Consider the following 22,799-nt stretch of genomic DNA (forward strand, 5'->3'; position numbering starts at 1 on the left):
TGCTTCTTCCAGCCCAGCGTTTCTCATGATGTACTCTGCATGTAAGTTAAATAAGGAAGGTGACAATATACAGCCTTGACGTACTCCTTTTCCTATTTGGAACCAGTCTGTTGTTCCATGTCCAGTTCTAACTGTTGCTCCCTGACCTGCATACAGGTTTCTCAAGAGGTAGGTCAGGTGGTCTGGTATTCCCATCTCTTTCAGTATTTTCCAAAGCTTATTGTTTAATGAGTCTTTAATATGGAGAAGATAATCATTTACCTCTTTAGAACAACTCTGAAAGCGGATATTAGTTTGATCATTTTCCAAAAAAAAAAAGGAAACTGAGTCTTACAAAGATTAAGTAATTTGTAAAAGTCACAGAGATGAATAATTGAAAGAACTGTGGTTCAGACTTAGATCTTCTAACATCAATGTCCATGTGCTCAAGCACTAAATATTTTGGGTGTCTGATTCTATTATAATTTATTTATTGTAATTTGAATATGCTACTTTTAATTTAAGCCATTGATAAAATGAAAATGTTTCCTTAGAGAATTATTTATCAATATATATATTTTTAAAATGCTTTGAATTTTAAAATAAATCTGACAGCTATGGAAAGCCACCAGTTATTCTAGGAACATAAAAGTATTTCATTAGAGTTCACTTACTTAGTGTAAACTGTTGGATGTCATTGAATATCTTGGAGGAGAATAAAGACATCCCGTGATTTTCATCTTCTTTAAGTTTAACATAGCTTGCTAGAGAATATCTTCTTCCTCACAGGTTCTTGTGTGTTCCTCCAGAAATGGTGATATTGACAAGTGATACCATTAAAACTACAAAACCATACCATAAACTTAATAATAAATAAAGTTGAATATTTTTTAGCAGATCTACTGACTATATCGGAGAAGGCAATGGCAAGTCACTCCAGTACTCTTGCCTAGAAAATCCCATGGATGGAGGAGCCTGGTAGGCTGCAGTCCGTGGGGTCGCTAAGGGTCGGACACGACTGAACGACTTCACTTTCACTTTTCACTTTCACACATTGGAGAAGGAAATGGCAACCCACTCCAGTGTTCTTGCCTGGAGAATCCCAGGGACGGGGGAGCCTGGCGGGCTTCGGTCTATGGGGTCACACAGAGTCGGACACGACTGAAGTGACTTAGCAGCAGCAGCACTGACTATATATTTTTCAAATAATATGTTTTCAAACTACAATACTAGGTCATTGAAGAGATTAAAAAAATTACTTCTCCTCATAGAATGTGTAATTTAGTTCAGGAAAAAAAATTCTTAAGACTTGTATAAATATAATTGAAATCAGTTTAGTCAGTCGCTTAGTCGTGTACGACTCTGCAACCCCATTAATCACAGCAAGCCAGGCCTCCCTGTCCATCACCAACTCCCAGAGTTCACTCAAACTCATGTTCATCGAGTCAGTGATGCCATCCAGCCATCTCATTCTCTCTCATCCCCATCTCCTCCCACCCCCAATCCCTCCCAGCATCAGACTCTTTTCCAGTGAGTCAACTCGTCGCATGAGGTGGCCAAAATATTGGAGTTTCAGCTTTAGCATTAGTCCTTCCAATGATCACCCAGGATTGATCTCCTCTAGAATGGACTGGTTGGATCTCCTTGCAGTCCAAGGGACTCTCAAGAGTCTTCTCCAGCACAACAGTTCAAAAGCATCAATTCTTCAGTGATCAGCTTTCTTCACAGTCCAACTCTCACATCCATACATGACCACGGGAAAAACCATCACCTTGACTAGACAGACCTTTGTTGGCAAAGTAATGTCTCTGCTTTTTAATATGCTATCTAGGTTGGTCATAACTTTCCTTCCAAGGAGTAAGCGTCTTTTAATTTCATGGCTGCAATCACCATCTGCAGTGATTTTGGAGCCCCCCAAAATAAAGTCTGGCATTGTTTCCACTGTGTCCCCATCTATTTCCCATGAAGTGGTGGGACCAGATGCCATGATCTTCGTTTTCTGAATGTTGAGCTTCAAGCCAACCTTTTCACTCTCCTCTTTCACTTTCATCAAGAGGCTTTTAAGTTCCTCTTCACTTTCTGCCATAAGGGTGGTGTCATCTGCATATCTGAGGTGATTGATATTTCTCCCAGCAATCTTGATTCCAGCTTGTGCTTCTTCCAGCCCAGCGTTCCTCATGATGTACACTGCATAGAAGTTAAATAAGCAGGGTGACAATATACAACCTTGACGTACTCCTTTTCCTATTTGGAACCAGTCTGTTGTTCCATGTCCAGTTCTAACTATTGCTTCCTGACCTGCATACAGGTTTCTCAAGAGGCAGGTCAGGTGGTCTGGTATTCCCATGTCTTTCAGAATGTTCCACAGTTTATTGTGATCGACACAGTCAAAAGCTTTGGCATAGTCAATGAAGCAGAAATAGATGGTTTTCTGGAATTCTCTTGCTTTCTCCATGATCCAGCAGATGTTGGCAATTTGATCTCTGGTGCCTCTGCCTTTTCTAAAACCTGCTTGAACATCTGGGAGTTCACCATTCACATATTGCTGAAGCCTGGCTTGGAGAATTTTGAGCATGACTTTACTAGTGTGTGAGACGAGTACAATTGTGTGGTAGTTTGAGCATTCCTTGGCATTGCCTTTCTTTGGGTTGGAATGAAGACTGACCTTTTCCAGTCCTGTGGCCACTGCTGAGTTTTCCAAATTTGCTGGCATATTGAGTGCAGCACTTTCACAGAATCATCTTTCAGGATTTGAAATAGCTCATTTTGAATTCCATCACCTCCACTAGCTTTGTTTGTAGTGATGCTCTCTAAGGCCCACTTGACTTCACATTCCAATATGTCTGGCTCCAGGTGAGTGATCACGCCATCGTGATTATCTCCATCGTGAAGATCTTTTTTGTACAGTTCTTCTGTGTATTCTTGCCACCTGTTCTTAATATCTTCTGCTTCTGTTAGGTCCATACCATTTCTGTCCTTTATCATGCTCATCTTTGCATGAAATGTTCCCTTGATATCTTTAATTTTCTTGAAAAGATCTCTTGTTTTTCCTATTCTGTTTTTTTCCTCTATTTCTTTGCATTGGTCGCTGAGGAAGGCTTTCTTATCTCTCCTTGCTATTCTTTGGAACTCTGCATTTAGATGCTTATATCTTTCCTTTTCTCCTTTGCTTTTCGCTTCTCTTCTTTTCACAGCTATTTGTAAGCCCTTCTCAGACAGCCATTTTGCTTTTTTGCATTTCTTTTCCATAGGGATGGTCTTGGTCCCTGTCTCCTGTACAATGTCATGAACCTCCATCCAGAGTTCATCAGGCCCTCTATCTATCAGATCTAGTCCCTTAAATCTATTTCTTACTTCCACTGTATAGTCATAAGGGATTTGATTTAGGTCATATCTGAAATGTCTAGTGGTTTTCCCTACTTTCTTCAATTTCAGCGCATTTTGCTAAATCTATGAATATAATGCTGTGGAGAAGGTGAGGAAGAAGCCATTAATTTTGAATCTCAGTGCAGAGTGACCATTCAACAAATTCTTTTTTAAGTAAATTGAAATTAAAAAACACACATGCTATTAAACAAGACATACTGTATAAATATACCCCTTAATTCTGCATTTTTATAAAAGAAAGATTTGATATAAAATGTCAGCACATCTCTGTTTATAAGCAGACTGAAAAAACTATCTTACATTGCATTCTTGTTTTTCATATAACTTAGTTTTGACAGTCCAGTCTTGCAGTTGGAATCTGCCCAATGTAGTCAATTCTTAAATCCTTAGAGAAGTGTTCTATGTAATAGCCAGATTTTCCTGCATCATAAACTTTCTGAGAGAGACAGCATAAAGAAATGTATTTTTCATCAAAATAGGTAGTATAAAGTAATATCATTTAGTGCATACATGGGTAGAATAATAGACTAAGGTAAGCTTGGTAGTTCAAGCTTTCCTTATAACTAAAAAATTAGTATTTTTAAAGGATTTTTATTTACTAATAGTTATGATGTTAATATAAATTTTTAGATCAAAGTTTTTAGCATTCTTCTCATTTTACACATATTAATCTTTTTTGAGAAATCATAAATGATTTCTCTTCTTGAATGATTATAGGAACCAAAAGAACGTCAAAGTAGAATAGTAGTTAAATTGAATTGCAATCTGTTGAACATCTGTGCCATTTTCATGAAAACTATTATACTACCAGGATATGAGCTCTAAAGTAGTTAAGGAAGAAAAACACAGAGAAAAATAAAGATCTCCAATAGATTCTTTTTTACTTTTATAAGTGTATACCTATGAGTCAAGCATTAAATATCCTCTAAAACCTGTCCCCTACTGATACTCTCAAGTATTAACTACTAATACTCATTCATAAAATATTCTCTCTAGAACCCGTGTTTTCTTTGTAACCCATCTGAGGTGAATTTTTACCTCTTCATTGTAGCTCTCACTTTCCCCAACCTCCTTTTTCCCTCTTTTTTGCTTTTATGACTCCTACCTCCCTTTGGAAGCAAATTTATGGAAGTATCCTCTAAGAAGTCACATACAAACAATCCAGCTCCAAAATACCAAGTGAAGAAAGATGTTTGTAGCAAAAATAATCCATATAAGATCAGTGTCTTAAGAGCATATAAACAATTCTTACTGAATTGATATAAAAATATTAATTGTGTTTAGTTTGTGTTCCTCAGAAGAAAAGTTTAGAAAAGAATTCAAGCAATATACTTAGAAAATGATATCAGGAAATTTCAATTAAGGATATATTATCAAGCCATTTTCTAGTATGGACAATGGACCTTAAGCTTTCTGGGGGACTCTGGGAAAGAGTTTAAACACATATCTCAGATTTGGGTGAGAGAGCTGAGGTATTTATACTCCTGCTGATCATTAGCTGAGAGCTATTCATAAGGATATTAATCTCTTCTAACCAGCAATATAACTTAAGTAATCTCTTGTTCACCAGGATATATGTTCAAAAATAAATAGAATATATAATAGAAATACAAACAAAAATTAGAAACAACTGTAATGTTCAGTTAGATGAAGAATGATTAATAAATTGTGATATATTCATACAATGGAATACCGTGGTATGGTGATCGGTCATCTACATCAAAATGAATGAATTTCACTTAACTAATGAATTATTTAATAATGTGAATTATTATAAGTCCCATAAAAATATTCATAGTATGATTTGATTTAGATAATGTTAAAAAAAACAAACCACATGACTTATTCAGCGATTTAAATAGGTGTGGTAAAATTCCTTAAAAAACAGAAAAATAACCATCATTTAGGAATTTGTGGAGCAAATAGAAAGATGTAGTCAGGAAGAGGCAGTCAGAGGGTTTTAAAGATACTGGTTCTATTTGTTAAATTATATTATGGGTACGCATATACTCTTTTATATACATAAAACATTTCATAACAAAAGATTGGTCAGAGGAAGAGAAACCAAGGAATGAAACTCAGATCTAGTGTTCCAGGAGTAGGAAGAAGAGCAAGGGAAGTGGTATAGTAGAAGCCCAGAAGGAGAGGACAATCAGTGATGACAACTGTTGCTGGGTAGTGTGGGTTATGAAATAAAATGAAGTTAATGAAATTGGATTTAGAGGTCATCAGAGGCTTTGGCAAGTGCAGTTTCAGTAATAGAGTTGGCGTAGATGCCAGAAAAGAATGGCTTGAGGAGTAGTAAAAAGTAGTCAGTAGAGGCAGCTTTTTAAATAATTTTGTCAGTAAATACAAGGAAGGTCATAGGTTGTAATTTGAGGAGAAGGCAAATTTGGACACTGTTTAAAAATATTCTGTGAAAGAGCATAGTCTTGTCTAAAGTGTAGAAACAGGCATTAAATTTTTTAAATAGAAATTAAATTAATAAAACGTCAATATCCTTTTAAGAAAAACCCTTGAGTTAAATCATTTTGGTAAAAATGATTTAAACATTTCAAAGAATTACTTTATCTCACTGATAAGATTTTTCCCAAAGGATATTTTCTCAACTTTTAAATGACTCTTGAGGTCTTTAGAATTCTGTTTCTTATTTTATGTTCTTGTTCATTTTTAGTGTGCATGAATCAGGTCAGTTTGAATTATAATGCACGTATCTGTTGGGCCTGAATTAAGGAAATTATCAATTAAGGGACCAAACACTCTTTCCCTTCTCATATTGGGCACCTTTAGCCATCAGTGTCACAAACTGCACACAACTTCTAATGATTAAGTGAAAGAGTAGATAACCTTGCCTGACTATACATGTGAATTTTCTACTGAGAAGAATCATAAAGTTGAAATTATAAAAGATAGCATACATCTTGAAATTTCCATAAAAATATCTCACTGGTGTGTAAGGCCAGGGTAACAGTAAGAAATGATGCCGCTGACTTTGGCGGTGACATAAATCTCAGCATAGGAGAGCAGTGTGAAGGGGTGAATGCCATTTATTTTAATAACCGGCAAAATTTTCAAGCTGTAACAACATGCTCAATAAATTCTTCCATTACTGTGATACCAAAGGAGAGTTGAAAAATGTATTGCACTTCTATTTTTTCTCCTTAGAGATATATATTTTTGTTCTGTTTCTATGGCAACATCTACGCAATGACTAAACCTTTAACTCCTTTCTAGACTCCCTGATGGCTTCACGCAGCTTCTAAATCTGACCCAGCTCTACCTGAATGATGCCTTTCTTGAATTTCTTCCAGCCAATTTTGGAAGGTAAGAATAAGAACTTTAAACGATACACTTTTATTTCACTTTAGATAAGTACTTAACCACCATCAGTAGGTGAGGCTTCAAAAGTGACCCCTGTAATTAAAGATACCCCCACTTTTATCCAATAAATGAGACCATGCCAATTAATGAAACATCTTGAAAAAAATAAAGTAAAATTAGGTCTTTACATGTCATTAATAATCAGATTCCAGATGAGTTAAAGAGTTAAATATTTAAAAAAAAAATAAAATCAGAAATGATCTGGAGAAATATACATATGTATACTTTTTGACACTTGGGTTAGATAATGATTTTATAGCATAGAAATAAAGGAAAGTACCATAAATGGATATATTTGAATACATACATGCCTTTAAAATAAAATAATATTTATTTTTAATAAATATTTTAAATATTAAGGTAATAAATAGGAAAATATTTCTACCATATATGGAAGGCAAATTAGATCCTTAACTTATAAAGAATTATTTCAAAGGAGTATAAAGTTAAGATCTCATTAGAAAAAATGGGTAAATAACATGTGCAAGCAGTTCATAATAAATGTACAAGTTGAAAACACAAAAAATGTTTATCATCATAAATAATAAAATAATACAAATTAATATGTGAATAAAGGGCCTTTGTGCTCTAAGCATATCCCAGAAACTGTAAAACTGTTTACAGTGTGAGGAAAGAGATAACTTCACACTGCTGATGAAATTGCAAAATGTCATGTACTCTGTGCAGGGCAGTGTGCTTTAAAAGATTTGAAAATATTTATAACCACTGCCTTTGTATTACATTTCTAGAAATGTATCATCGTATATCACACTAGGATTTATGGACAAAGATGTTTATCGTTATTCACAATATGAAAAATATGGAAGCACACATCCATCTAGGAGATTGCTTGAATATATTATGGTACATCCATATGACAATGTAGCAATTTATAATCTTGACTAGAGAGAGACATATCTTTTAATTCCTATGATGTTACGTTTAAAGCTTATCATAACTATATATAAATTGTGTTCCCATATGAATATGAATATGCAATAAATAAAAGAATTTCCTTGGAAGGGAAATTATGGAAGGTTTTTATTTTCGTCTTAAATTCTCAATATTTTCTAGGTGTTCTAGAGTGAACTTTTTTCATCTTTATTGAGATATAATTGATATATAGCACTGTATGAACTTAAGGTATACAACATAATAATGACAAATTTATTACAAAATGATTAGCACATTAAATTTAGTTACATCCATGAAAAAACATTTCCTTGTCATGAAAATTTTTAGAATTTACTCTTAGTTACTTTGAGATATATTGGACACCATATAGCAGTATTAGCTATAGTAATCATGCTATGCATTACATCTCCAGTACTTATTTATCTTGTAAGCATAAAGTTGTGTCTTTTGATCACAATCAACCATTTCCCCTTCCCATACCTCCACCTCTGATAACCACAAATCTGACCTCTTTTCTATAGTTATTTTTTTCTTCTTAGATTTCGTATGTGAGATCATAGAGTGTCTTTCCCTGTCCAACTTTATTTCACTTAGCATAATGCCCTTAAGGTCCATTCATGTCATTACAAATGGCAGGATATTCTTCTTTTTATGACTGATAATATTCCATCACACACACACACACACACACACACACACACACACACACAGGTTTTCTGTATCCATTCATGTGTCAATGGAAACTTTGTTTCCATATCAAGGCTATTTTAAATATAAAAGATATATCTTAAAAGATAAGATATTTTAAGTTTTTTGTTAACTGCCTTTTTCTAAGTGATCATATCAAATTTTTCAAATAACTGACTGACTATACCCCAACCTCCACCTCTGGGTGGAAGTTAATACATGACATTAAGAAGAACTCCGTGAAATAATGAAGTCCTTTAACAGGTAGCAGCCTCTATTTGCATATAGAAATCACCTCAAAAGTTTTTCCCAAATTCTCTTACTTTTATGGATCATGATTTCATCATACCTATGAATACCATACACTCAGACAGTTCTGAAAATTCACAGATATTCACAAGAGCATATACCTAGTTTCTAAATGAGTTAATATTTCACCATTTGTTCATATAAAGTAGATTTTCCTTCTGGTACTGGCCACAACCACAAGTATACTTTTGGTTTATTAAATCATAAAATGTTTAATTATCTCCCTAAAATACAATGTTTGCTTTAGCATTTTGTTAGTTCTCTTTACTAGTCTTAACATAAGGGAAGAAATCTGGGCAAATATATAACATAATACTAAAACCCAAACCACTCGGAATTAGATTTCAATTTTATATAAATTATCTGCCAAAAAATGCTCTATTTTACTATTGTAATCTAAAAAGCTTTTGAACCTTCAGCTGGATAATTTGACAAAGAATGTTTAATATACTTTATAAAACCTAAGATTTAGTACCCAAACTAAGTCATAAAATGTTATTACCCTAGTACAGATGCTAAGATTTGAGCTATATAAATGTTTAAGAAACGTCTTTTACTAGTGATATCCCATGCTCTGAAGAACTGAGACAATTTGTTTCAAATACAGATTAAGAGTTATAAGATTAAAGTTAAATTGGAAACTTGATAGAACTCAAAACAAAAAGGAAACAGGAAGAGAACTAGTTGAATACCTAAAAGCACAGTAAATATGGGACATTGTAGGTGAAATAGTTCAAATAGTGAACTATTCCCACAACACAGAATTTGGATAAGTCATTTAATATTTGTCCTAAAATAACCACAACTGAGTAAATTGTAAAGCTCTCTTATAGACATTAGTAGGCTTCCCTCGTGGTTCAACTAGTAAAGAATCCACCTGCAATGCAGGACACCCTGGTTAGATTCATGGGTTGAAAAGATCCCCTGGAGGAGGGCATAGCAACCCACTCCAGTATTCTTGCCTGAAGAATCCCCATGGACAGAGGAGTCTAGTGGGCTAGAGACTGGGGGGTCGCAGAGTCGGACACTACTGAGTGACTAAGCACAGCACAACATAGACATTAGTAACAACACTGTCCCAGATTGCAAACATTAACAAGTAGTTAAGTGTGAAATGCATTCCTAATCACCCAAGTATTTTGCAATCATCAGAAAATAAGCACCTCTCATCCACTTCACATGATTTTCCCAACCCTAGTATTATCATAGGACAGATGATATGACAGGATTTTAAATGTGCATCTATTTGAAACGTTCACAGCTCAGGCTCAGAGTCAATTAAATTTGGTATATTATGCTATATATATGACACTTTTCCCAGTTTTTAATTAAGGTAATAGTAATTGTCATGATCTTTGCACAGGTTGAAAAGAATTTCAAGGCAGAATGACAGTAGAATAGAGTTTATTAGAGCAGGAGATGCTGTTAGAACAGAGAGGTGGCTCATGGGAGAGCCAACTCCTTTCATGGTTTAGTAGCCAGTTTTTATAGTCTCAAGACAAAGAAAATTCTTGCTGGAAGACTGGCATTAGGTGATTGGTTAGGGTGCTATAAGGTGAGCACGAAGGTGTATATTTTTACCTAATATGGGGTCAAGGAGTTAGCCAGTTTAGGTCAGCGGGGCTCATAGCAACAGTCGGTGTCTGGAACTAGAGCTCAGTCAGTTCTGCAGATGACTTTGGTGCAGAGTTCCAGATCTGTGGCCTTGTTAACAAAACTTTACAACTATGACCTTGGTGTAGGGCTCCACAGTAATAAGTAACACTCACTAAAACTTTCGGTGTGCCAAGTATTATGTTTTACATGTATGATGACATCATTTAACATTCAAAACCATATAAATTTTGTACTATTATTACATACTCATTACAGATGATGAAACTGGAGTTCAGTTCAGTGGCTCAGTCATGTCCGACTCTTTGTGACCCCATGAATCACAGCATGCCAGGCCTCCCTGTCCATCACCAACTCCCAGAGTTTACCCAAACTCACGTCCATCGAGTCGGTGATACTATCCAGCCATCTCATCCTCTGTCGTCCCCTTCTCTTCCTGCCCCCAATCCCTCCCAGCATCAGAGTCTTTTCCAGTGAGTCAACTCTTCGCATGAGGTGGCCTAAGTATTCCGTTCCATTCCGCCGCTCAGTCGTGTCCGACTCTGCGACCCGGTGGACTGTAGCCTACCAGGCTTCTCCGTCCATGGGATTCTCCAGGCAAGAATACTGGAGTGGGTTACCGTTTCCTTCTCCAGGGGATCTTCCCGACCCAGGGATCGAACCCGGGTCTCCCGCATTGGAGGCAGACGCTTTAACCTCTATTAGGAGGGATTAATTAATTTGCCCAGTCTCATAGGGTTAGAATATAAAGAGTCTAGATTTCACCCAGATATATCTGACCACAAAGCTCAAGCTTTTAACCACTATGCTTTATCATTTGCTTTAAAAATTCATTTGTCATCTCTTGAGGGAAATTATTACCATATTTCAGTAAACTCAGTACTTAGTATTTAGTAAATATTCAATAATTTGAATGCATATGATTAAACAACAGTGAATGTATTTTTATAAAACAGAAAATTTAGATGACTGAGACAGTGATATCTTTGAAAGATTTTAGGAAAGTTTAGGAAAGTGGTTATTTATCATTCTCCAATATTGATGCAACCCTACTCATAATCAATTTGCGTAATTCTTAAAAATCTATAACCATGGTTTTTTATTGTTTGGACATAGTCATTTGGTTAACACAGTATTAATTTGGTTTACCATAAAAATATTGTTTTATAGAGAAATATCAAGAAACAAATTTTTAAATTCATTTCTACAGACTTGCCAAATTGCGGATATTGGAGTTAAGAGAAAATCACTTGAAAACTCTACCAAAGTAAGTGACTGAGTATTTTTGAAATTTTTAATTGTGATTTTTCACTAGTAGGAAGAAAAAGGACTATTTTTATTTTAGCTATGTTTTGTCATTATGATTGTGTTAATTTTTCTACAATATTTTTCTAGGGGCTGAAAAGTACAGTATACTACAAGAGATTCATATTAAATGTATCCTGCCTTATAAAATTGTATAATTACAAGTAAAAATGGGAAGAATCCATTTAAGATTCTTGTCATAGCTGAACATACATACCGGGAAGTTACTGCCTTGAAACCTATGAAACTGACATTTCTATGACCCTCAAACAATCACCAGTTTCAAATGCTTAACTTTTCAAGCTAATTTATGATTGTGATAGTTTTCAAATAAAAAATAATGCAAAGATATTCCATAAAAATTATTAAAGTTTTTCTAGAGATCCTATAATGACTTGGCAGAAAATATGTATTTATACTTCTTCAAACTGTACCTGTATATAATAGTCTATGTAAAATATGGTTTATATAAAAACACAGAATAGTTTTATATAAAACAATCACCAAAATTTTATACAATGTTTAGTTTAATAGAATTGTTTTTTCCATCCTGTTTTGCCTTATTTATATCTAATAATAGAATATGTGCTATATAAAAAAAATATTTTTGAAAGTCAAAATTTATTTAAATTGGAGATTATTTTTACTCAGATAAATTATTATGATTTGTATGTGTTACAGTTAAAATATTGAAAGTACTATCTTGCTGTTTTAACCCTCCTGCAGTATTGCAGAAAAACATTGAGTACAGTGATTAATTCTTCAAGAATATCAGCAGGATTTAGTGACATTTCATCTGCTGAACCAAAACTTAATTTTATTTTCCTCTTTTTGTATTCTTTCTCTATGCAAACTACACTGAATTTCATTGATTTTTTTTCAGACAATATAGCAATAAAATACTCTCAAATACATTTTGATACATAAATATGTATGAAAATTCTATCAGTACAAGATAAACCTTCCAATAATTATATTAATTTCATTTAAATATATACATAGAGATTAAACATCAATTCATTCCTCCATAAGTGGTAGACAGGGGAGAACATGAAAAGTAGGAAATGTCTCTGTATCTAGACACTCTGCATTTCTGAGTGGTTTTTCGCTAAGCCAAAGCATTATACATAGTTTTAATGGAAGGCACCTCTTCCATGTTGGGGGCACAGACAGAAATGTGAATATGATTGAATGTTACTTATTCAGCATTAATCTACTGCAAATTCATTTCTATCCCCCATGTTTTCAATGTCTACATTTAAAATAGAGTGGAAACAAGGCTAGGTACAAGCTAAACTACGGTGAAACAGCAGTTGTCTCCTTCCTCTAAATATAAACATTTGAGTTAAGGAGAAAATACTGATGGTATAGAAAAGACTCCTTTCCCTTCTGCTCTTACATAACAATTTTGACATAAAATAATAAATAAATCTGACACAGGTTTTCAAATATGTATTTTTTTAATATAAATGAAAGCTTGACCATAGATTGTTAATACAGTCTTTATATAAGATAGATGAGTGGACATTTCAGAGTAGTGAATAACAATGCTCATAATTGGTACACAGGTATTCTGTAGACTGTGAGACTGTGTATCAGTTATCAAACAAAATTCAAGCAAGTAGAATAATAGGCATTTAACTTTGTCCTTGAAAAAGTGTAAAGATAGGTAGAAATGAAACTGAGTCTTCTTGGTGGATTGTTAGCATTTGTACCATTAGTATAGCTGTTACAGTTTTTACATTTAAAAAATCTTCAGTTATTTTCAAACTAGTGTGCTTAGTTTTTACTTTACAGGCAAAAATCAACAGAACCAAGGACTTGCATAATATATGGAGAACTTTATCCTATTTTAATGTCTACAAAAATTAGAGTTGCTAAAATTCCTGTCTTGAAAAAAAGTAAACTGTGCTTTCAGTATGCCTTATCCATAGTGCTTTCTGATTACCAGTCTAGACCTCTAATGGAGAGATACGTGAGAGCTTTCTACTGTCCTTTATTTTACACTTCCAATGAAAATAAAGGAAGAGAGTTAATTTTAGGAAGAAAGTTAATTTTTAAATAATTACTGCAAGAACAGATAGCTCATGATTTCTTCATGGACACAAACATGATGTCAGGTCTTTAGCAGATCCTCAGTGACTTTTTTCTTCTTTTTATCTTAAAGTCCACATGCCTAACAAGGTGTAAAAAGTGTAAAAATGTAGAGAATTAAAATATGACTTTTTAAAGTAAACTGATAGAGACATCTTGATATGTGCAGATTCTAGAACAGATTCTATTATTAATTAGAATTTAGCATTATAAATCTTTCCACACTGTTCCTTTACGATCATCCTTCTAGATATATCAATGAGTGAGAAAATTAAATTCCTCAGGTACACATTTGCTGAAAAATCATTGACACAATCACTTTTGATTATGTGTAATAATTGAGGACATTGAACATCTTGGAAAACACTTGATAACCATAAAGAAAAAAACTTTAAATTCTATGATAAAATTTTTCCTCATAGCAGAATTATCCTCTTAATTATAATTTTGAAGAGTAGTCCAAAATGAATATGGTCCCATTTTGGAGCTTTTGCATGAGCTATTTTCTTTGGAATTCTCTTACCTCAAATCCTTGCAGGTTAGATCTTCCTTAGGATTCCTATCTTTCTTCAAATGGCACCTCCTCAGAGGCTTTCTGTGAACACATTATAAAATGCTGCTCCCTCATTGCCTTTAAATCATCTCACTATTACATTTGATTTTCTCACTTATGGCTCTCTGAATTGTATTGACTCTGTTTTCTTGGAAATGGTCTCCTCAGGCAAACATTAAGTTCTGTTAAGAAAAAGGTTTTTTTCTGTTTTGTCACTGTAGAATCTCCAGTGCCTAAAACAGTGCCCAGTGCATCAGTTCAGTTCAGTTCAGTTCAGTCGCTCAGTCGTGTCCGACTCTCCGCGACCCCATGAATCACAGCACGCCAGGCCTCCCTATCCATCACCAACTCCCGGAGTTCACTCAAACTCATGTCCACAGAGTCGGTGATGCCATCCAGCCATCTCATTCTCTGTCGTCCCCTTCTCCTCCCGCCCCCAACCTTTCCCAGCATCAGAGTCTTTTCCAGTGAGTCAACTCATCGCATGAGGTGGCCAAAGTATTGCAGTTTCAGCTTTAGCATCAATCCTTCCAGTGAACACCCAGGATTGATCTCCTTTAGAATGGACTGGTTGGATCTCCTTGCAGTATAAGGGACTCTCAAGAGTCTTCTCCAACACCACAGTTCAAAAGCATCAATTCTTCAGCGATCAGCTTTCTTCACAGTCCAACTCTCACATCCATACATGACCACGGGAAAAACCATTGCCTTGACTAGACGGACCTTTGTTGGCAAAGTAATATCTCTGCTTTTTAATATACTATCAGGTTGGTCATAACTTTCCTTCCAAGGAGCAAGCGTCTTTCAATTTGATGGCTGCAATCACCATCTGCAGTGATTTTGGAGCCCAAAAAAATAAAGTCTGACACTATTTCCACTGTTTTTCCATCTATTTCCCATGAAGTGATGGGACCAGATGCCATGATCTTTGTTTTCTGAATGTTGAGCTTCAAGCCAACCTTTTCACTCTCCTCTTTCACTTTCATCAAGAGGCTTTTGAGTTCCTCTTCACTTTCTGCCATAAGGGTAGTGTCATCTGCATATCTGAGGTGATTGATATTTCTCCCGGCAATCTTGATTCCAGCTTGTGCTTCTTCCAGCCCAGCGTTCCTCATGATGTACTCTGCATATAAGTTAAATAAGCAAGGTGACAATATACAACCTTGACGTACTCCTTTTCCTATTTGGAACCAGTCTGTTGTTCCATGTACAGTTCTGACTGTTGCTTCCTGACCTGCATACAGGTTTCTCAAGAGGCAGGTCAGGTGGTCTGGTATTCCCATCTCTTTCAGAATGCTCCACAGTTTATTGTGATCCACACAGTCAAAGGCTTTGGCATAGTCAATGAAGCAGAAATAGATGTTTTTCTGGAACTCTCTTGCTTTCTCCATGATCCAGCAGATGTTGGCAATTTGATCTCTGGTGCCTCTGCCTTTTCTAAAACCTGCTTGGACATCTGGGAGTTCATGGTTCACATATTGCTGAAGCCTGGCTTGGAGAATTTTGAGCATGACTTTACTAGCGTGTGAGATGAGTGCAATCGTGCGGTAGTTTGAGCATTCTTTGGAATTGCCTTTCTTCGGGATTGGAATGAAGACTGACCTCTTCCAGTCCTGTGGCCACTGCTGAGTTTTCCAAATCTACTGGCATATTGAGTGCAGCACTTTCACAGCATCATCTTTCAAGACTTGAAATAGCTCAACTGGAATTCCATCACCTCCACTAGCTTTGTTCGTGATGCTTTCTAAGGCCCACTTGACTTCACATTCCAAGATGTCTGGCTCTAGGTCAGTGATCACGTTATCGTGACTATCTTGGTTGTGAAGATCTTTTTTGTACAGTTCTTCTGTGTATTCTTGCCACCTCTTCTTAATATCTTCTGCTTCTGTTAGGTCCATACCATTTCTCTCCTTTATCGAGCCCATCTTTGCATGAAATGTTCCCTTGGAATCTCTAATTTTCTTGAAGAGATCTCTTGTTTTTCCTATTCTGTTGTTTTCCTCTATTTCTTTGCTTTGATCACTGAGGAAGTCTTTCTTATCTCTCCTTGCTATTCTTTGGAACTCTGCATTCAGATGCTTATATCTTTCCTTTTCTCCTTTGCTTTTCGCCTCTCTTCTTTTCACAGCTATTTGTAAGGCCTCCTCAGACAACCATTTCGCTCTTTTGCATTTCTTTTCCATGGGGATGGTCTTGGTCCCTGTCTCCTGTACAATGTCACGAACCTCCATCCAGAGTTCATCAGGCACTCTATCAATCATATCTAGTCCCTTAAATCTATTTCTCACTTCCACTGTATAATCATAAGGGATTTGATTGAGGTCATATCTGAATGGTCTATTGGTTTTCCCTACTTTCTTCAATTTATGGAGCATTTAATTAATAAACAAGAAAGCTGTTCTATAGATTCACAGAGAGAAATATCTGTCATATGACCAGGACATTTTGTGTCATTTGTATTTTTTTCCCATAGAAAATTATATGGAATACCAAATATTAAAATGAGTCTTTGATGAGCATCAAGAAAGCAAAAAAGGATAAATGGTTAGTGAGTTCTCAATGGCTGATAGGTGAGCCTTGAATTTTAAACCTACGCACACACACACATACACACACACACTGCTTCAGGTGGTTTCAAGTTACATATAACAGGCAAGGCATGACAAGGGAAAAAATAATTTCAAATTAAGGCATTAATATTTATAACAACTAAAGAATATCCAAAAGTAATATAACTTATTTTTTTTATTTTGTCATTAAGTGATACATTTAGCTAAGAAACATCTGTCAAGATAAAAACAAGAAATAAGACAATTCTTTTAAATGAAATTTAGGAACCATTTCCATGAAAGTAATTTAACAGCATACAAATGATCACTAATAATGGTGAGTTTTATCCTTAAACAAAAATTTTCCATTTATGAGAATTTTTCTAAAACCTTAAAGTTAAAATATGGCCTGTCCACTGATAATTTATTATGACTGTGACTGCTTCAACTTGAGCTAAAATATGATGTTGTATAAATGTGTCTGTGATAATGACAAAAATATGAAATAGTTTGAAGAAAAGGAAACATGATTTAAGCCAATATTAATTTTATTTTTGCCCTGCCACTTGAATACACAAGGCATAAACTGTGATTCCTTGGTCTGTGGTCATAATACAGCAACTAAGAAAAGAATATTTCAAACATGTTCCAGTAGAATTGCTGGGTCAATATCAATAAATAAGTAAACCCTGGTAAACAAATCCAGAAAAGGAAAAATGAATGAATTTGGTGGATAAGAAACTTTAAGAGTTTTGGAGGAAGGGATTCAGGTTAGGGAAATGATGTCTGAAGTAGGGACAACTTTTAGATCCTAGACTCCTCTGTGAAGCTGACAAAAACTATGGGATCCAGATGCGTATTAATTGTGAAAGTCAAATCATAGCCTATTGTGAGTTTTCACAGTTTTATTTTTATCAAGAAGCACATTATTTGGCATTTATGTAAAATAAGCCATACCAAAATACCTGGTATACTATGACAGAGCACCAAAAAAGGGGTCCTCTCAATTTTAAAGTATCGAATTTGTTAAATGTATTATTTTAATTGTGAAACTTCTAGTATATTCACTCAAAAGATAATATTTTGCTGAGCAAATTTTCCTTGGAGTTGTTAAAATAATCATTCTATTTCACTATCATCTATGACAGTTTTTGGACTCTCCATAGAAAAAACTCATTAAGGAAAAATTGAAAAGAAAACTTTACCTAGTACAAGCACGAATGATGCTTTGAAACTACTAGGATATTTATGCTTGAAAACTAATAAATGATGCATCTATTATTTACATGACTTTATTCCTTGAGCACCATTGCTTTTATTAAGTATTTCCTTCACCTAAAAACAAAGGTTCAGAAACTCTACTGTGAATGCCTAAAGATACATACATATATTCACAGAAGGTGCAGAAACATTGTGCCTTATCTGGACATACTCTAAGAAAAATTATAAATTGAATTATAAATATAAATTGAAACAATACACTAGATTATGAAAGTTGAGAAAAGACTGAGAGAATGTTTCAGATTGAAGAAGAGTAAAGAGACATTATAACTAAAAGCAGTGACTCTGAATTGATGCTTTTGCTATTAAAAACAGAACAACACTATTGGGACTCTTGGCAAAACAAGGAGAAAACTTGCATGGGGTCTGAGAATTAAATAGTAACACTATATCAGTGTTAATTTCCTGATTTGGATGGTTGTGTTTTGGTTTGTTAGGAAAATGTTCTAATTTATAGGAAATACACACCAAAGTATTGGGACATGATGTTGCACCAGTTCTGAATTTACTATCAAGTAGTTCAGAAAAGTTATTTGTATGATACTTTGAATTTTTTTGTAAGCTTTTGTACTGTTCCAACATAAAAAATAATTTTAAAAAACTATTTTCAAAGAAGTTCTTTAAAAATTAAAAAGTCACTATCAACACAGAAAATTATCAGTTTCATGTCTGAAATATTGGCAGTTATAGTGTGCAAGGGAAAAGTATGTATTTATGTACTAAAATGCTTAACTATTCATAAAAATAAGAATTTCAGTGATAAAGATTTTACATGTATGAATATATATGATTTTTCCTAACCTGAATGGCAATAAGCACTGCATATTCATAATTTTTACTCAAATTTCTATTTATTTGCAAGTTACATTTTAAATTTTCATATAAATTCATTTATTCTTTTAAAATAAGATTACTCGTTAGTCAGACTTACAAAAATGTAATGTATTTGACATGTTTTTTTTAAGCCTTTCTTCCTTTGTTATTTATTTCCTACCACTTCTCATTGTCAGCATAATGAAGAAAAGTCCATAAAATAATATGTATTCTGAACTGGACAGGTGTGACTAAGTCATTTTCTAGTCTTATTTCAGTGTCCTATTAATGAATTTATCTCATTTGGCTTTACTGTACTAGTTACTACAAAGAAATACATCAGTAGGTTCCTTGGGACTATTGTAACGAAAAAAAAAATTATATTCAGGCACAGCTTACAGAATAGATTTTTGATGTTTCTATTAACTGGTTTTGTGACAATAATACATAATTTATACAGTGTGTTTTTATAATTGTATTACCTTATACTTTTACCAATTTGTATCAATTTATAAGGCTTGATGTTTTGTTAAACCTGTGGTACCATCCCATTCTGGGTTATTTTTATCAAAAGTGACAATGTAACAAATACCTAATCAAGGATAACCATGCTAATCCCCTCTGGTTTTAGAGAATTGCACTTAAATTAGGACTTTTTTTTAGTTCTTATCACGCAGCACATGATCTTATATTTTAAATTCAACTGAAATAAGTGATAATTATGACATTTAAGATTTTAAAAACATTCTATAAATTATAATGCATCCTAACAATGTAATTATTTTAGATTCCATTTGAAAATATCAAACATATGCTTTCTGATGGGCTTCCCCCCAGTGGTCTCAGCGGTAAGAATCTGCCTACGGTGCGGGAGCCTCAGGACATGGTTTCTATCCCTGGGTTGGGAAGATCCCCTGGAGGAGGGCATGGCAACCCACTCCAGTATTCTTGCCTGGAGAATCCCATGAGCAGAGGAGCCTGGCAGGCTACAGTCCATAGCGTCTCAAAGAGACGGACATGACTGAAGCGACTTAGCACTGGCAGGGCACGGCATGCTTTCCGACAATTCACAAGAGTGTGAGCTCTCTGTCTTGTGAACTAATTATATTTCTTTTTAGCCTTATATTTTCAACATAAGATTAAGATTGAGAGTATTATGGTTAGGAAATGTTGTGTCAAGTCCAGCGAGGAGCTAGCAGAGGGCACAAAAGCCACATAAAACCATGGGATCAAATCACTGTTTTCAGAGTACTTCAAATCAATAGCCACTCTGATCCCTGATGATTAAATTTACCAAAACATTGAAAACTGCCTGATATAATAGCAAGGTTAAAAGTGCTATGACTTCAGTTTCATAAGATCTCAAGACTTAGAATCTCAAGGAACAATTAACCTGTACCTTGTTTTATTTTACCTGAGAAGAGCCAGAATGTACTTAAATGAGGATTTGCTTTGCAGGCAAACTTGGATTTGTATTCAGGCCCTTGCTTCTTGTTTATGAATTATTTAACTTCTCTGAACTTCAGTGTCATTATTTTAAAAGAATATTGGGTGGTCATTGCCTTCTTTAAACTGTGAAATATTCTTTGGGTAATTGTTGATGAAAATGAGTCTTGTGATCATTTAGAACCGGAAAGCTGTTTAAGCAAAAGTAGTATATTATGGTACTTAGACAACTTAAGAGGGTTCAAGGAAAGATTGGAATGAATTAAATATTTTTTTCTTTTTATCTAAAAAAAATCTTTATTAGAAAGGAAACAGAAGGTTTTTTTGTATTTTCTGTAATATTGAAATCTTTAAAATAGCGTTTAATGCTAATATGTCTTTCGTATTTTTCAAATAGTACTGTAACAAGAATTTGTATAAATGATTGTCTCTCAGTCTCAGTAAAGTATATAAAAACTTTAAATAACTACTAATCAATTCTTAACAACTATTTTCTAAGATTTGTAGTTTCTTTGGGTGAATTGAACTCAGATAATAAGACATGATAAAAAATATATAAAAACTCTTTGATCTTGTTCAGTTGCTCAGTCATGTCCAACTCTTTGTGACCCCATGGACTGCAGCGTGCCAGACTTCCCTGTCCTTCACCATCTCCTGTAGCTTGCTCAAACTCCTGTCCATTGAGTTGGTAATGCCATCCAACTATCTTGTCCTCTGTCGTTCCCTTCTTCTCCTGCCTTCTATCTTGGAACCAAAAGGAACATACCCACATACTGGGTATGTTCAGACAATTTAATGTGAATGATTGCTCTCCCCTTTATGAAAAAATGTAGTGTCTTTATTAAAGATATATTCTGAACTTTGCATTAGTATTGATCTTGGTCTCAGAGTCTTGACCCAGAAAAATATACAAAGACACAAAGGACTTAGCTAACAGATTTACTCCTGTGGTTTCAGATATGGTGCATTGCAAACATCTATCTGATTTCCAATTCCACTTTCCAATAGCTGGATCTCAGATGGAATGTTCACCACATATCAAAATTGAAATCATCTTCATACCTCTTTGCTCACCACTCCAAGCAAAACCAAACCAAACAGAAATTCCAGGCATCTTATTATATACTCTTTAGTGACAGTACCATCCACCTAATTACAGAAATTAGAAATCTCAATACTATTTTCCTCTCCTACTACCCACAAATCCACGTATGTCCATCAACTTATGTCACTCTTCTCTTTCTTCTGTCATTACCCTACTTGTGGTCTTTAATATTACTTGTCTTAACCACCAAAAACTCATCCTTCATCCTATCTCTTCCACTGAAATCTGTCTCATTATTATTGTCAGAGCTTCTTACTAAAATACACCATGACATATGTCAAGGTAAAAGCTCATGGTGACTACCCACAACTTGCAGAAGACGAACATGTCCAGACCCTACATAACTGGGAGCCAACATTTCTAGTGTCATCATCTTTCAATATTCACTGTCCCGCAGGAAATCTCAGATGAAAACAGTTTACAATGCACCTTTTGTATCTCCAACCATCTTTCTTGGAATCTTCCCTTTTTCTCTCTGAAATACTCCAAATCATCCCTTAATTTTCCCATCATTTGTCCTGTGAAATTAGCCATGAATTCTGCATTCATACTGGTAGCTTAACAAATCTGCTAGAGTTTGTTCAAGGCTAAGTTTTCACAGGAATTTTGATCTGATTATAGTCTGACTCAGAATTCTAATAAGCTTCATTTTATGGGAAACTTTTTGTCATCTTAAATATGTTATTTGAAGCCCCAGCTCTACAGTCCAACTCTCAAGGAAGCAACTGCTGAGCAGTATACTTTTTCCTTCCCAGTTACTAACTTTGGGATGGCAGTCTCAGCAACAGTGGACATGGAATTGGTAAAATGACTTGCACTAGGGTCCTCTTCTGGTTTTTTGAAAAGTGCACAGGAAAAAAAAAAAAAACTGATTTCTGGGAAATATGCTTTATTCTGGCATTTTAAAAGATTTCCCTGCCACCCATGTTTTGATTTTCACTTTTAAAAAGGACTCATGATGAGTAAACAAAAAACTATTACTGATAATTGGCTCAATAGGACACATGAAAACAAGTGAAATATATCTAACTTCCAGAGATTTCCTGCTTTCTTCATGTCTCCACTTTTCTCTCTACTCAGGTTGGGGTTAATTCAGGTCTTTCAATATGCAAAATACATCCTAAAAAAACTTGATTTTCTGCTGAACAGACGCAAGGGAAATATCTCTAAATTGCTATAGTTTTCCACAGTTTCTGTGACATTTAAGATCAGTGCCTGAGCAATATTAAAAGTAAAAATTCACAGAAGATATTAACTCCCCGACATTAATTTCCCTGGATATATATTTTATACTTCCTTTTAGTAACACAAGACTTTACTTGCCCTTTTATGGCTTTTAAAAATTGTGAATTCTTCCTTGCCAAACTTCCTATTTCATTAC

General features: G+C 34.6%; 1 protein-coding gene across 4 annotated transcripts in view; it reads left to right on the plus strand.

The window, feature by feature from the left end:
* Positions 1-22,799, plus strand: part of LRRC7 (leucine rich repeat containing 7) — a 503,703-nt gene that overhangs the window by 198,860 nt on the left and 282,044 nt on the right. For all 4 annotated transcript variants that reach the window (XM_055402285.2, XM_088834863.1, XM_088834861.1 and 1 more), the window contains 2 exons: positions 6,601-6,690; positions 11,483-11,539. In XM_055402285.2, the coding sequence (XP_055258260.2) occupies positions 6,601-6,690; positions 11,483-11,539 (147 nt within the window). The remainder of the gene's footprint in view (positions 1-6,600; positions 6,691-11,482; positions 11,540-22,799) is intronic.

Source organism: Moschus berezovskii, chromosome 4 (assembly GCF_049115385.1).
Source record: "Moschus berezovskii isolate FMDL1 chromosome 4, NW_MosBer_1.0, whole genome shotgun sequence".
Lineage (NCBI taxonomy): Eukaryota > Metazoa > Chordata > Mammalia > Artiodactyla > Moschidae > Moschus > Moschus berezovskii.